Raw genomic sequence first — 17,965 nt, 5'->3', positions numbered from 1 at the left:
GTGGACGTAAATAAAGATAAATACTAATGTCGTAACGTAAGTGGAAATCAATTTCACACTAAATCTCTAAAATTTAAATTAGCCACTTAATTACTTGAACAACATAACGTAAGGTGAGAACAACCAAAAAAAAAAAAGGAATTATATCTATAATTCGAAGAAAAAAAAAGTTCTAGGTCATGAACCTTGATTTATTTTGATACGAAAAGCAGCTTGAAAGTTATGGTCTACAGAAAGTTCAGAGAAACTTAAAGGACAAAATTATTAAACAAAGGAAGAGAAGGATATAGATAGAACAATCATATAACGTAACGTCACATGATCATGGGGGTAGCTAGAACAATGGGAAGCAGATGTTGCTACCTTGAATATAACCAGAGAGCATCTCTATCAGATCCATCTCTCTTCTTTCACTTGAAGAGTTAGCTTGAGGCTCATGAAAACCGTTGTGGTCTCCATGCTCTACGGTGGTGGATGACGTGGAAGATGAGCAAGACGGAAAATGAGTGTCCAAGTAGGAGGACGTCATACCGTTCAACAAATAAGATAAGTACATATCAGACGCAAGGTGGGATGTACTTGCCGGAGCTGCGATCGTTGCCTCTTGATGATCAGTTCCAATGTTGTTGTACAAGTTTAGGTTAGGGCTCTTGATCATGATCCCAGATGATGAAGACTGAGTTACCTCATCCGAAGTTTGGCTCATACCTATATTCTCAAGAGATATCGGGTGGTTTGCAAAAATGTTTTGTAGGTAAACCAGCTCATCGTCATATGGATCGCCAGGGATGGACGATGCGGAATCACCATCAGAATAGGTCTGACGATCAAGATTAAGTGTAGAAATAACACTGATGGTGGTCTCATTGTTGTTCTTGTAAATGCCATTATTATCGATGCTTTTGATGTAGTCTTGGAGAATGCATGGCCTTTTAGCTGAGGGAGAGCCATCGCTATCATTGTTATCAGCTTTTGATTCGCGTTTGTGTTTGCGTTTTGAATTTTGACGTCGTTTGGTCGCATTCCAATGGTTCTTGATAGAGTTCTCAGTCCGTCCTGGTATGAGTTTAGCTATCTCTGCCCATTTGTTCCCGATTCTCATGTGCGAATCCACAAGAACTCTTTCTTCTTCTTCACTCCATCCATCTTTCTGAATTTATTTTTTTTTGGCAAAAAAAAAGAGATCGAGGGACTTATGTCAGAACCTAGATCTAGACGAAACTAAGTTATACGGAAAGAGATCTAGATATAAACCTTTATATCAGGACGGAGATGATTATGCCATCTCTCACGACATTGTTTGCCAGCTCTTCCCTCAAGTTTCTCCGATATCATCGCCCATTTCCTCTCCCCATGTTGCCTCACCAACCTTATCAACTTCCTATACATATAAAAGTTCGTAGTAACATACGCATATACTAAATCTTTTGACTATTGTATAGATGCATGCATGAATCAATCTACATAAACATTTATCGATCTATATGTACCTGTCTTCGTCCGGTGTCCATTGCCCTTTGATGAGGTTCGTGTACGGTTGTTTCTTCGTACTGTTTTGAGAATATCTGCCTGCACGTTTCATAGTCACCACTTCTCCAATAGGGCTTCTGTTACCGCCATTAAGGACCAAGTGTTTCTCCCTCGTCGGTNTATCGATCTATATCTACCTGTCTTCGTCCGCTGTCCATTGCCCTTTGATGAGGTTCATGTAAGATCGTTTCTTCGTACTGTTTTGAGAATATCTGGCTGCACGTTTAATAGTCACCACTTCTCCAATAGGGCTTCTGTTACCGCCAGTAAGGACCAAGTGTTTCTCCCTCGTCGGCCCAAACGTTGTGTTCTTTCTGTTATTGCTTCTAGTTTCAATCATCGACATTTTCGTCTTCACGATGGCTTGGTCTCTAGAACACTCTTGTTTCTTGGAAAACAAGGCATCATTCTTTTGGCCGTACAAGAATCTATCCACGGCTGTCAACGGCGGTGCAGCTCCATGGACAAGGCGCCGGTCTTCCATGGAAAAAAAGAAGAAGAAGAAAAGATTAATTAGTAGAAAGGAGAGGAGAGCACAAATCAAAAGGAGAGAGTTTAGCTAGTAATAAGGAATATGAGAGAACTTAATGAGTTTCTATATAAAATCAAAAGAATGAATGACCTATTAAATTCCTCTTTTTTTTTTAAAAACCTTATAGCTATGGTATTTTTCACCCCCGTCCGAAGTTGAAAACAATGAGCAAGGAAGACTACAAAATCTGATAACTAGAAAATATTGATATTTGTTTATTGATTACTATAAGGATCTATACGTATTAGTCACTAAATTTTCAAATCGATAGTTTTCCAAAATCCTCTCCAGTTTCCTATTGTATTTTATATTATGTCATTATTAAGACAATATCTACGAACAACGTAAGAATATATATATAAGTCAATTATAGAATAATATACAATAATTAGGAAATAATACTTGTTTGGCAACAGTCTTCTTTATTTTCATTTTGCAATATATAACTAACACATTCACTAAAAAAACTTTTTTATATCTAATAGCAAATGCTAATACTCAAATAGTTTAGCTAATAGTATCTATGCATAGTATATGCCATTGCCAACTGGTGTGAAATGAGCTAAGGGAAAATGAAAAGACTATCACATCTTCGTGCAAATAGTTTGACGTTATGAATAAAGGGGCTTTAGGAACTCTTGAAATGAGAACTCTGCAAATTTGTAACGGGCACGAAGTGGTTAATGGAGAGAACCCAATGGTTATTTATTCGCTGCCAAATAAAAACATGGTTACTTACTATGCAGCAAATTAATTAATTTAAGTTGACAACAAATCTACCATTATTTCGAAGGATAAATTTAGGAGGAGACTAAGCCCATACACAGAGCCGGCCCAAGACACAATCTTCAGCTTGCGGCCGCAAATAATATAGGTCTGAAATCGGCCCAGTTTTACAGATAGTTAGTTTGGCCTATTGATATAAACAGTGGAAGAGAGTATATGATATCATGTGTTCGAATCTCAATAACTAATTTTTTTTGTCTCTTCATTTAATATATATTTTTTAACATGCCTAAAAATGTTTTTGGGCTTGTGGCTTTATAATTATTTGAAAATACAGAACAAATATATATATATATATATATATATATATATATTCGAATAATTAATTGATAACGTACTCTGAAAGTAGTATGTCCTTTCTATATACACTTTTATCAGTGTCGTTCAATATATAATTAAGTGAATAACAATATTTTTTTTTTTTTCACAAAATACAATTTTATTTCATCTTAACAAGAGTCAATACAAATGGATTGCCGAAGCCATTCCGGTAAAGTAACATAATCATAGTAGAAAATATTGTCTTTACAGCCATATTTTGCTAAATTGTGAGCAGCAATATTACATTCTCTTTTTGAAAACAGGAAAGATGTTGAAGCAAATTTTAATACCCAAAATTGGATATCATTGAGAAATTTTGTTAAGGATCTGTTAACTTGGACACCATTTAAAAGCTTGATGAGATTCTCGCAGTCCCCTTCAAATATAACATTTGTGTAGCCTCTGATCCATGAATGATGTAATCCAACAAGAAAAGCTTTAGTCTCAGCTTCGAGGGGGAATCGGTATGATCAAGTACAGTAGAGCCCTAGCAGAGAGGTAAACCGAAGTTGTTGCGAATTATCCACCCTCCTGTAGCTTGCGATGTGTTCCTATCAAAAGCTGCATCAATATTACATTTAACCATTGAGATTGGTGGCGCTGCCCATTTTTGAACCTGTTGATAAGATTTTTGGATGTTTAAACGATGTTCTTTAACATCAATCCATTCTTTTGTTTCAGCCTGAGCCTGTAAGACCGTTTTTGTTACACTTTCCCTGTATTTGTTGAAGATTGTGTTGTTTCTAGCCTTCCAAATCCTCCATAGTAACCATAATGGTAGTAGGGCCGTCTGACGAGGGATATCTTGCCGTGTTTAAAAGTCAATTATGTGTAAGAGATTTTCTTCTGTATCATATGATAAGCAATTAACATTGAGAGCCGGAGTATTAGAAAGACGCCAAGCCGAACTAGCAAAAAGACATGTAAACAGAGCATGTTTATGGTTTCATTATGTAGTCTGCATCTGGAACATGTTGGATCTATATTCATGCCTCTAGAACGAAGCCTTGTGGTTGTAGGTAAGGCTAGGAAGATGGTACGCCAGATGAAATGTTTGATTTTTGGCATTAGATTTAAACACCATAGTTTATTTTTGAGTTCGACAGAGCCATGTGGGATGGAATGAGGAAGGAGATCAGAGGGGTCATGTGTGAGCAGCCAATAGCCGGATCTTACTATATAGTCACCAGAAAAAGTATAGTTCCAGATTAAACGATCATGATTATCTTTCTTGGATAAGTAAGTGTTTTTGATGAAGTCACGGTCCTCTGGTACAATCAAAGAGTCAAGTTTGTTTATGTTCCACGAACGGTTGTTTTCTTGATTATTGATCAACTTCTGTAGTAAGAAAGATCCTTCTGGTTGTATGGTGTTTATTGGCTGGGGCGGATGAGTGTTTACAATGTTATCCATTCCTGCACGAATGAGTTTTCCATCACCAACAATGAAACATGACCCTTTTTTATGAGAGATATACCTGTTAGAAGAGATGACCACCCATAGGATTGGCATCGTTTTGGAGTTGCATCTAGTAAGGAACCATCAGGGTAATATCTAGCCTTCATCACTCAAGCAAAAAGGGAATCCGGAAATTGAATAAGGCGCCATGCCTGTTTTGCTAAAAGAGCATCGTTAAATTTTTCTAAATCCCGGAAGCCAAGACCTCCTTCTCTCTTTGACTTTTGAAGTTTCTTCCAAGATATCCATGGAATCTTGCGATGCTTAGAACTCCTTTCCCACCAAAAGTTCATTAACAAAGATTCAAGTTCAGATGTGACTCATTTTGGCAATTTGAAGCAGGACATAGCGTAAACCGGCATGGAGACAGCCACAGATTTCAACAGTACTTCTTTACCAGCAGGAGAGAGTTTCGTAGAAGTCCAGTGTGAGGTTCTTTTCTTAACTCGGTCGATTATATTTTCAAACATCTCATTCTTTTTTCGCCCAAATTGCTCAGGTAAACCAAGATATTTACCTCCTCCTCCCTGATTTGGGATCTTTAAAATGGTCTTTAGTCTTTCTTGAGTGGAGCCAAAAACATTTGAACCAAAGGTGATCATTGATTTATCTGTATTGATTTTTTGGCCTGAATAATGTTCATAAACATCAAAAACGTCTCGTAGGGCTTGACAATTCTTTCTATTCGCTTGACAGAAGAAGAGAGAGTCATCTGCGAACTGTAAGTGAGTGATACGGGGAACGCCGTTACCAATCTTCACACCCTTTATGTCTCCATCCTTAACATATGATGTTATGAGATGGCTTAAGATGTCTGAGCAGAGGATAAAAAGATATGGGGAAAGGGGGTCACCTTGACGGATTCCCCTTTCAGGTTGAATGAATCCCTGAGGTGAGCCATTTATTAGGAATGAATAGGTGGTAGATCGAACAGAAGACATGATCCAACTAATCCATCAATCACAGAAGCCAAAGAGTTTGAGAGTAGTTTCTAGGAAGTTCCATTCTACTCTGTCGTATGCTTTGCTAACATCAGTTTTCACAGCCATGTAGGTTTGGGACACACGTTTTCGAGAGTTCAGAGCATGCATGACTTCATTTGCTATCATTACATTATCTTGGATGATTCTACCCGGAATAAAAGCAGCTTGTGAATCAGATACAATACTATCAAGATGTGTTTTGAGGCATTTTACAAGGCATTTAGAGATAATCTTGTATAAGACATTGCAGAGAGCAATCGGTCTATAGTCTGAGAGAAATTCGGGATTGTCTATCTTCGGAATCATACATATGTTAGTGTAATTAATGCCTTTTGTCATGGTGGAAGTCTTGAAAAAATCTTGTACTTCCTTAACCACATCGTGTCCAACGATGGACCAACATCGTTTGTAAAAACGTGCAGTAAGTCCGTCTGGTCTTGGAGCTCGGTCATCCCCTATCAAACACACGACTTCATAAATCTCCTTTTCAGAAAAGTCTCTAGTTAGAGCAGAATTTATTTCATCTGTGACTGTTGCTTCAAAATCTGCAAAATCTTTTGAAATTACCGAATGTCCACTACTGGTGAACAGTCTGGTGAAAAAAATCTTGTGCATGATTCCCAATATCCTTATCACTGTGAATAAGTTGTCCTTGTTCAGTATAGATGGAATTTATTATGTTCTTAGAGGATCTAGTCTTTGCACATGCATGAAAGTAACTGGTGTTTTGGTCTCCATCTTCACTGAAATTATTTCTGCTTTTTTGTTTCGAGTGTCGTTCCTCATCAGAGTATGCCTTTGTGAGAGCACTCTGAATTTCGGGTACTCGCTGTCTCTCCGTTTGCAAGTTGCTTTCCATTGCAGAGTTCAGCTGCGAATGAAGTGCCTTGATCCTTGTTTCTGCATTAAGCTGCGACTTATGTTTCAGAGTAGCCATACTCCTTCGACAGTTAGAAATCTGTGATGTAATTGTAGTTGGTGAAGAAGAGTTCGCCTTGTGCCACCCCTCGCGAACAGTGTCGAAAAAGTTTGGAAGCTCACATAAGCGTTTGTCAAAGAAAAACCGTCTGTTGCGTGTTTCTTGCCTCACATTTAGTTGCAGAGATAATGGTCTATGATCTGAACCACAAAAGTCCATGAATTCAACAAACACATTTGGAAAGGTTCCAACTCCCATGCTATTTATCATGCACCGATCTATGCAACTTCGAACTGTGTGTGTATAACTTTCTCCAACCCATGTAAATTTATCTCTTCTTGAGTTAATATCATCCAAGTCACATTGTGATATCATGTGTCTAAAATTTCGAAAGGACCAATCATCTCTCAAAGGACCACCTCTTTTTTCTTGATTTGATCTGATTTCATTGAAATCCCCAATGAGGATCCAAGGTTCTATACGGTGAGAGGATAATTGTTCAAGGTGGTCCCATAAGATATAACGTTCACTTTGTCTTGGATGACCATAAACAAAAGATAAGTAGAAATTATTGTTCTTATAGGTTGCAGCAACATCAATGAGTCTCTCATCCTTTGAAATCAGGGATAAGGACACATTGTTGTTCCACATAAGAGCTAAGCCACCACTCCTTCCAGCGGGGGGCTGAGTTATAATGTTAGAAAATCCTAAATCATCCTTTAGTTTACAAACCACATCACACTTATTTAGAGTTTCAATAAGAAATAAAACATCACACTTAGCTAATATACATATTCACTTTATAGTAGCAGATGTCAGCGACGAACAGAGGTCCTGACAGTTCCAGGACACCATTCTCATGGAGGTTGTGGGGGTACCGGGCCCCCCGCGCCTCCGGTGAATCCATTTGTGGCAGAACACGAACCAACATAGTTGTCTCTCTTTGCTTGTTTCCGGAGATGGCTCAGGACCGCCATTTCCTCAGCAGCATCAGCGTTGTTAAAGGCTGTTTCAAATCTGACTCGCTTACGTTTGAGAAAGATGAATTCTGGAATAGCATTGTCAGTGTTTTCCTCAAGAAGATCCTCTTGTGCATGGGTGATGGCCAGTTATCTCACATATTTGGCATGGAGATAACGCAACCTCTCTGCTGTTAACTCTATGTCCTCAAAAACACTAGGCACATCAGAGGAGACAGTGGTGGTAGGAGTCTTGTCACGAAATTGGAGACCCGGGATAGACATCGGAGCGTGTATAGAAGTTGTGCCATCAGTGTCATCCATGTTGTTATCCCCATCATGATGATCATCACCATCACTCTTGATATATCATGGTTTTTAGGTGTTTTTGGCCATGATATAAGTCTTATTTATATAGTCTTTTTGGTATTTTTAGAGTCTTTTGAGTCTTTATAGGATTTAACATAGATGAGAGCATAATAGAGCTAAATAGGAAGATTTTGGAGCTTAATCAAGCATTGAGGCTGAAGTTACGAAGTTGGGAGACCAGTTCAAGAGAAGGCATCGGTCGATGCTTCATATGTGTCGATCGATGCTGGGCCAAAGAAGAAATCGGAAGTTTTCCCACAAGTTTTGAAGATTTACAGAACTGCCCCAAAATCTTCCATATTTGCATCATTAGTCCCTGGACGTTTTTAGGAATATATATAGGATTTTTATGGTCATTGTTTAGACCTAAGCTTTATTTTTTCCCTGCAACTTTTGAGAGAAGACCCTGAGAGATTTTAGAGAGTTTTTGGAGAGAAGAATCAAGACTTCTTCCAGAGAAGATTCAGAACTCCTTTTCTACTTCTTTTAATCTCTTAATGCTATTTATTCAGAATATGATTTGTGTTTCATTGATTATGTCTGAGTAGAACTGCTTGTTAGGTTTAGGGTTTCTCACTAGGGATTTCATGGATTGTTAGATTAATTAATTGTTTGGATTCATTATCTTTCTTGTTCTTGACCATATGTTGTTATTAATGCTAGATCTTTGATTAGTCATCTGGATTTAGATCTTAGGATTATTGATTGATATGAGAATATAATTGATTTTCCTGACAAAAACCTTTGGTGAGCAAAATACCTATTTGCAAAGAGATTTGATTTAGGGATTTTGTGAACTTATTTAAACTTGATTTTATTGCTGGTTTTTAACTTGAATTTCGCAAAGAGATTTGAATTTTTGGGTTTTAAAACTTAGATAATATTTGCAGTGAGAACTGATTTATTTTATAATTGTGTTTAGAGTTCAAGAACGATGCTTAATTATTGAATCCTGCTTGCTTAATTAATTAATTTGTTTTTCCATGATTTCCTGAGAATTTCCCTAGGCCTAGCGTTTAATCCATATGAATTTACAACTCTTTATTTTCTGTTTTTGCATTGCTTTTAAATTAATATTTTGGTTTAGCATAATTAAAAGATTATTAAATATATTGTGTGAATCTAGAGTCTTTGTGGATACGATCCCTAAGTACTACAATTGATCTCTTAATTTGAGAGAGTATCTCTAGGGTAAGTTTGAGCATATCAACTCTCATCATCAGATACGTTGTGATCACCATCATCAAAACTCATAGGACATTCTTTGACATCATGTTTCAGCGATCCACACTTATTACAGAAATTGTGAAGTCTCTCAAAATGAAACTTGACAATGGTATTCTCTCCGGGCATAAACTGAACATTTTTCTGGAAACGGAGAGGGTTGTCTATATTCTAATCTATCCTAACCCTTACAGAACCAACTTGGTTAACATTTTCATCATAATCCACTTCAGTTACATAGCCTAGACTATTATCAACCCTTCTAGTCATGACGTTAGTTAAGTAAAGAATTGGAATACCTTGGATTTGGATCCAAAAGGGTATGATCTTCAAATCTTCTTCAGCAATGTTGGGGTACCATCAATGAGTTGTCACCATCCAGTCGTTGAAAGACCATGGACCCCGACGGAGAACCAAGTTCATCGTTTCCTCAGACTGGAATCGAAATTGGACCCTTCCACCATCGATTATTCTTCCTACACACTCCTCTGTGAATCCCCAAACCCTTGGCATCTGGCGGATTAGCGCCCTCAAATTCTGCTTACGGGGATTGACTGGAGTGACCACCAGTGAAAAACGGTTTATCGCAGCCGCTCGTGAAACGAATCCGGTGGGAGAGTAATCGGGCCATCATCAATGCCCAAATCAAGATCCTGGACTGATTTTCTTACATAATCGCTCATTGTTTGGAAAGTAATGGGTGGATGGTAACGAGAAAGGGGATTAGAAGAGAAAAATCGAGGGAAAAGGAGGAATTTATACTGAAGGATCCATGGCGGTTTTAAGAAACGGTTATCACCCGCAGAAATGGGAGAAAATAAACTGTCAGATTTATCCAACAGAAATAAACCGCCAACTGAAAAGGAAACAGGATTGATAGGTTTATCGGTGGAAAGCAGACTCCAAATTGGAGAAAAACACCGGCGATGCCAGACATTTACACAGTGGCGAGAATCGCCAATCGAGTCGCCCTCAGAGGGAGACGCCATGGAGGAATACTCTTTTTTAAGTGAATAACTATCTTTTGGCTGAGATGTCAACAAAAAAATAACACTAATATTCTGCTCAATTTTGTGCTTCCTTAATCTGGTTTACCTGGGACTTTATACAAACTAGGATTGAACCCGCGGTACACCGCAAGACAAAAATTTATTTTATTTGTGTTTTAAATATATTTTAATAATTTTTTAAATTATTAAAATGTTAGTCGAACCGATATAAATAAAATGTTTGTTTTTTCTTTGTCATGTTTGTATATTTTGTAGTTCATATAATAAATATGGATATCATTTATAATTTAATTAATTCCAAACTATGGTTATAAATATATAATATATGCATGAAAATTTTAAATAAATAGTTTTAGTATTAGTTTAATAGTTTAAATCCGTCATATGTTATAGACCCGTCCCGCAACGGATTGCATTTAAAGATCTTAACTTGCAGACAATCATCCTACAGTAGTATTTACAAAATAGTTTTTTGATTAAAATATTTAAACTTGCCGTCACATCCGTAACGCTTTTTGGTTTAATTGATAGGCTTAAATATGGGTATTAATTAATATGCGATACATCGCAGTATAACACTTTTGGTATAAAACAGAAAGTATTATATCAATGTTATACTATATTATTAAAACTAAAATTGATCATATATTTTCAGAAATGATAACTAATTAAATTTATTAATTATGTAAAATCTTAGTGCTATTTGCAAAACGAACAAAATCTTCTTTAAATTATAAGAAGATTTATGTAAAACTCTAACCCGTTCCGACCTACAATATTATTAAATTATGTAAACTGTTTTGAACCGACAATCAATAGTTTTACAGATTAATCCAAGTATTATAAAATATAACATCATCATTCTAAACAAAAAAATATTTTGCTAACCCGTTTATATCTTATGATATTTAATATATAACTAATAATATATTGTATAGTATGCTGGTTTGAGTATATTTTGATTACCCACAGGTCACGAGTTCGATTCCTAACTAACATTTTATTCTTTATTTTCGTTGTCCTAATTAGAAATAATAAAATTACCCTCATCTTCTTTTTTCAGAAATCGAACCTCCATTTTTATCAGTTTTTTTTTGGACAAACTTAGAATCAGTTCTTCTTCTTTTCTCTATTTTCTATACATCATATGCTAGATCCAATAAGTACATATTTATTTCTATGTTAGCAACGAAGAAGTGATTTTTTTTTGAGATTGTGATTTTTAATTTACATGAACAACAGATCATAACCGAAAGACAATTCAAGTTTGCTTGATTCGTTTAAAGCTACACAGATCCTCTTTTTTTTTTACTGATAGAAGAAGCAATTACCAAAAGAAACAATCGAAATGATTATCAAAGAAAAAAAATCTGGAGATGAACGAAAAAAACAATTAATGACCCAGTCCGATCCTTCGATAAATGGATTGAATTTTTTAATTAAGTTTTTAATTTCAATTTTAATTAATCATCTCCTTAATGCTTAATTGAGTAGCAATTGCTGTAATATTAGCCGGGATTTTTGACATTCTTAATTTTGTACTTCTTTTTAATAGTATTATAATGTATTAAGACTAGTCCAGATTAATATACACCAAAAATAAGAAATTGGATTAAAAAAAAAATAACTTTATTACCAATCATCTTATAAGCCCATCGAGCAAAAAGTCAGTAATATTCAAAAAAAAAATTGCAAACGCGCACTAAAAATAAATATTTCAATTACGCATGTTAATTATGGTCAAATTTCGTGGGTTGGTTCAATCCTACCCTGAAAAACATTGTATTTGAGCTTAAAATATATTTTTTTGAAACACATGGGCTTAAAATATATATGTTCAGAAAAAATCAAGTCTTTCAAGTCAGCCCCGATGGATTATAAAGTTTTTTGGACTTAATCCGATCGGACTTAGGCCAACCCGAAAAATCTTTAAACAAATATATTTATACTTATTTGTTAACATTTTTGTTTGATTCCAAGATTTGATTAATGATTTATTATAAATAAAGTTTAAAACTCTAATCCTAATTTTCATATTTACTTAATAACTTTACTTAATACTTTTAAAATTTTTATTTGTGATACTTTATATGAATTATATATTGTTTTATTTAGTTAAAGTATAAAATTTTTATTTAGTTTTAAACTTCTTTTTTAAAATTAAATTGGCTTTAGTGAATATAGATGAATTATTTAAATTTTGATTGATTTGTTTTATATTGCACTTTTAAACATTATTTTTTAAAATTTATAAATTTGAATTTTTGATCTGTAAAATAAGTTCGAAAAACCTGAAAAATCTTTAAGCCATGGGATCTCTATTATTTCTCACTGGGCTTTAGAGGGAAAAAGGTAAATTTAAACTCGTACTATTTCGAAAGTGTAAATTCCTACCTAAATAACAGATACGTGTGTTTTTCAACCTAAACTTTTACATAATTCAAATTTCTTACCTAGACTTCGAATCATTACCCATATTCATACATTGACTCATACAACGTTAGTCAACCGTTAAATGTTTTGATCAATTTGTCACTTAAGTGATGATGTGTCAAGGTCGTTGGGCTCAGAACCTTAAAACGACGTCGTTTGCAGTAAAAGGTTAAAACAACGTGTTTTGAATTGAGGGAAAGATCTTAATTGCAAACGACGTTGTTCGTAATGAAAAGTTAAAACGACGTGTTTTGAATTGGGGGGAAAGATCTTAATTGAAAACAACGTCGTTTTAAGGTTTCAAGCCCAATAACCTTGATATATCATCGCTTACGTGTCAAATTGATCAAAACATTTAACGGTTGACTAATGCTGTTTGAGTCAATATAAGAATATGGGTAACGATTCAAAATCTAGGTAGTAAATTTAAAGTATGTAAGGGTTTAGGTAGAAAAACACACGAATCTGTTGTCTGGAGAGAAATTTACACTTTTGAAATAGTACAGGTTGAAATTTACCCTGGGCTTTAGACGTGTTCAATAACTCTATCATCCTGCAATAACTCTCTCTATATATATATACTTATTTTTTAATAACTCTATAGTATTAAATTAGACGTGTTAATGAAATACACCAAATTAGGAAAAAAATTATCTGAATACTGAAGTCGTAAGAATCCCATAGTAAGCACCCATGTGACTATAATAACCTTTTCAATTAGGAAAGAAAATTATTTGATTCAGTCGTAAAAATCCCATAGCAAGCACCCATGTGACTATAATAAACCTTTTTAATAATGTCAATATGATTGAATTAGAATCATAATTATGTTATGTTTTCTTCTTCGGTTCATCGTTCGTAGGTGTTACCTTTCAGTAATTTCAATAAAATAATGTGTTCATAATTATGTTTTGATCTTCTTAGTCACCTTTTATTGTCAATGTAGTAATCTTACGTTCTCAAATCACCTTTGCTCTTATAAATGTCGCCTTACGAATAATATAATTCGACATACAATTTTTGTTTTTCATAATACAGATAGTAACAACTTCTTTCTGAGCCTCTAAAATTAAATGTCTAATTACAAAAGTACAATGATGTATCATTAACCCAAGCTAGAACGACCATAAACATAACAAATGGCAAGCAATGGATGCCAGCAGATTCGTGTAATTGCAAAAGTATACAAGGTGTAGCTAGCATTAATTCAACTTGAACAGTAAATTAACCTCCATAATAAGTTAAAAGTTATGACTTAATGAAGGTTGAAAATTTTGTTGACAATAAACTGTGAGATAAATGTGATCTCTCTGTTGTGTAATTCACATCATCTTGCGTGATGATTTGATTCTTTATGTGTTATAATTTATATTAATCTATATTTCTTTGTAGCATGTTATAAGTAAAAATCACATATACAAAATTAATAAATGTAGCGTATACTATTTTCAAAATATAAGGGTACAGATGTTAATAACATGTCATTTTAAAAAACATGGCTTGAACTTTGAGCTAATTTTGAGCTGTATTATTAACATATATAAGATAATGATTAATTAGTGAATATTATATATATATATATATATAATTTTTTATGGTAGTTCTTAGTATCTCTTTGTGGCTATATTTCTTAGCTACCAATAAATATCACATTTCTGTACAAAATTAATAAATATAGCAAGCATACTGTTTGAAAATAAATTATGAGCTGGATTTTCCCTCACATTTTCCTTCATTCTCATATATATATTTCTCTTTTAATTATTATGAAAATGGTGCCTTCTTTTTGTTGTTGTTGTTGTCTTGTAGTTAGTTAATAGGTAGCGTATGTGATTAATATTACCAAATTAAACTTACGACGGTAACATCTTCCCTAAATTAAACAAATTTTTGTTTGTTGCAATTTTTAGTATCATTAATTGATTGAAAACAACTTTCAAATGCTTCAAGTCCGTTGTTTTTCACAGCATCAAGTATAAGGATTTGTCTTGGTAAACTATATAGTTACATTTTTGATATCTTCAGAAATTAGCAGAGTCTACAGTTGGTTTTCCACTTCCTTAATTTACTTTCTACTTATATGGTGGTTGTTGGTTACAATTTTGGTTGAAAATTTAATGCATTTCCATGAGTAAACTACGAACAAAGTTTTAACTATTGAAAGTGTTTAGATTTGTTGTAATTTGGTGAAAAGTTGTGTGTTTTACTTGTAATTTTATACCATACTTTTTTATATATATATATATTTAATCTATCAGCTACGTTTTATACAAATTTGTTTCTTTATAATACGACTAGTATGATTGTAAAATCGATGAGGTTACTACTAATTTTATACTCTTTAATTTGAACAAAGACCATGTACAAGAAATTAGTGCAGTAATACTCTTTAATTTGAACAAAAAGTATAGGTAAAAGCTGTTCTTTATTTCCTTTTTTTTTACTGAGTAAAAGTAACTTTTACATAACTTTTAATAGTATCTTTTAATTTCAGATAACTTTTGTAATTACTCCACACAAACGCAGTTGATGCCGGGGCAACCGTGCGGGAGTAGATCAGGGTGAAGGCAGACGAACCCACAATCGTCCTCCGTACACGGCTCCGACGGAACCACCCACTTCGTTCCGGCTTGTACTTTCTTCTCCTCAAAACCTTTCTTCTTCTCATAACCAGTTTTGGTACCTGTGGGAATCAATGAAAGATTGTGTCAAAGTCGAGTGGATTAAAGATTCAAAAAACAAAAAAAAAAAACGAGTCACGAGTGGATTAAAGATGATCAATTAGCATGAAGATGAGAGAGTTCCAATTACCAGTGGCAGATGCAATAAGCGTGATGATGATGACAAGTTTTGCAAACTGAGAGAGTTTCATTTTTAGAGATTTTTCTTTTTGTTCTTTCTTTTTAGAAGTTAGAGTAAATAGGATGATACCACACTACCACTATTTATAATAGAAAAGATGTACCGTCGGTAAAGTCTATAGGCAAAAGCTGTTCTTTTTTTTTTACTGAGTAAAAGTTTGACAAAAAGCATGCTACAGACTTAATTTTGTTCTCTACTTTTATCTTACCCAAAATTTAATGCAATACGTCAACCCAAAAAATAAAGATGACTAAAAATATATTTACTATTTCCATATTAACAAACTGTCCATTTTATTATTTGTTTTAATGCTCGCAAACGTCCAACTTAACATTTAGAATTATTATTAGTTTCTAAAAAGTCAACCAAACAGAAGAGAAGAAACAAAAATATTAAAGTCCAATTTATCTTTAATATTCGGTTTTAACAGTAAAATTTTGATTTTTTTAGGGTTGTTTATTATCGAATCTACGCTTGGGGCTTGCTTAGGTATAGTTGGCGGATGGGCTGTTCTAATTAAAATTGTATGGGCTTCTGTAGTCCCTAATTACAAAAATCCCAGTTGGGATTTCTAAAGGAGGCGAGAGTTAATATTCTGGTGCGGACATTGGAATCCATACATCATGGACTCGCACCACGCCGGCCACTGCCAGTAACGATGAGAAAGATTCGATCGAATTTATCACCGTCATCTTTTTCATTAACTTTGCAATTTCAGAGTTTGGAGATTTTGATTTGTATAATTGTATTATAGAGCTTGACATGCATGATCGTTATCATGAGAATGATATCATGACCATTTTTAATTGATAAAGGCCCTTGTGGGCTTTAAGGCCCAGATAACTTGTTCTTTAGACATTATCAAACTGTATATATAGAAAATGTAATAGGTGCATCATTTTAAAAGTAAGGTTGGGGGTGTGTGTAGACTGTAGTGGTGGTTGTTGATAAATATATAGAATACTAGCACTTGGTCCGCGCTACGCGCGGAAGTTAGATTAAGGTGTATTCATCTTTGCGTCTATTTTTGTAGTTGATTTGGTTGCTTATGTTGTTTTGCTGGATATTTTTGAAAAAATAGGTTTTGCAGTAAATATAATTTAGGACGCTGTTTATTTTTCAAAAATTGGGATCATCTTGTTAAGTTTTTTAATATTTTTTAAAATTGTGGATTAGAGTTTTAATTATTTTCATATGTATTTAGTAAACTGTGGGAGTAGCTTTTGTCAATGTTTTAGTGTTTGGAGTGAAAAACGTTGTGGATTTTATTAAGAAAAGTAAATAAAATCAATAACTTACATTTATGTTTTTTTGGCTATTTTTCTGTGTCTCAGCCGTTGGACCAATCTCTCTGTAAGGCTTATAATGTGTTGGTCTATTGGATCACTAGTGGTATGTTATTAAGTTGGAAATGGATTTGTTCTCTTTCAAAATTCATGTTCTCATGAACGTATAGCAGAGGAGCAATGTTTGCGATCTAGAAGACAATATGAGTATTGAACCTATTACTTTGATGCTCGTAATCGTTTTTTCAGTCATCCCTTTCATTGATCTATATTTTTTTTTTTTTTTGCATATTTGGGTGATTTCCTGCTTGCTTCGCATCTGTAAGGGATATTTGGTTATCCGCCGCTGATTTTGTTAAACGTAAGTGTTAACTGGTATACAAATTTGTTTATATGAAAATGTGTTGCCTCCCTTTGATTTCCTAATTAAGTTGTGAGTTGTTTTTGTGTTCTTAGTTGTAATTTTTTTTCGGTTGTCCTCTGAGTGATTTTTGGATTCGATGTAAGTTGTGTTCTGGGAAAAATTAATTTCCGTGTTTATGTTAATATTATTTTATACAGTTCGGGTTGTTTTTTGTTGGCTCGGTTTTTATTTTCATATAATTTAGTGCTACGGTTATGTGATTGTGGCACTAAATCTCTTTAGTTTGCTACGGTTATCATTTTCAACAATTTTTTTTTTGATTGTTGGTTTCGTTTAAAAGAAAAAGATACTAATGATTGTTTTTTATTTATGTTTTGTTGTCTACGTTATCTGATTGTGGCACATAATAACCTAAAAGCATGTTGTTTTTGACCAAAACAAAAGCATAACCTGAACCCCCAATCAGCAACACTAGTGTCACAAAAAAGAAAAGAGGACGACCTAGCCTGAATAAACAAAACAGTAGAAGCCCTTTGAGCCTAAGAGGAGCCAAATCCAGTAAAAGGAATAAGACTATGATCGAGAACTCACCTAAAAGAAGAGCAACCTCGACTGGGACCGATCAACAGAGAACTAGTGAAGCCACCACCAGGAACAGGAATCATTCACACCCAATTGCTGGAAACGATGTGGGACCTTCTCATCCCACTGAGCAGCCTCCTATCACTCTGATCCCACCGAGTGTAAGGAATAAGAGGGATTTTCACAATCCCCCACCACCTCTTTCTTAAAACTTATCAGCTGGAACTGTTGTGGGTTGGGGAATCCCACAACAGTCCGGCGCCCGAAGGAGATGCATCGACAAACATCTCTAGACATCTTATTCCTCATGGAAATAAAAAACCAAGATGAAAGTGTGCTAAAGACGA

General features: G+C 34.4%; 1 protein-coding gene across 1 annotated transcript; it reads right to left on the bottom strand.

Annotated features, from left to right (window-relative positions):
• On the bottom strand, window positions 335-8,917 carry LOC104726462 (transcription factor MYB51). Its single transcript, XM_010445333.1, has 5 exons — window positions 8,896-8,917; window positions 1,792-2,007; window positions 1,491-1,593; window positions 1,255-1,381; window positions 335-1,150 (listed from the first exon to the last, which is right to left on the bottom strand). Exons 1-5 carry the CDS (start codon window positions 8,915-8,917, stop codon window positions 335-337), a joined length of 1,284 nt encoding a protein of 427 aa, XP_010443635.1.

Source organism: Camelina sativa, chromosome 11 (genome assembly GCF_000633955.1).
Source record: "Camelina sativa cultivar DH55 chromosome 11, Cs, whole genome shotgun sequence".
Classification (NCBI taxonomy): Eukaryota; Viridiplantae; Streptophyta; class Magnoliopsida; order Brassicales; family Brassicaceae; genus Camelina; species Camelina sativa.
Note: the sequence above shows the minus strand (reverse complement) of the source record. Positions and strands in the feature narration are given on the sequence as shown.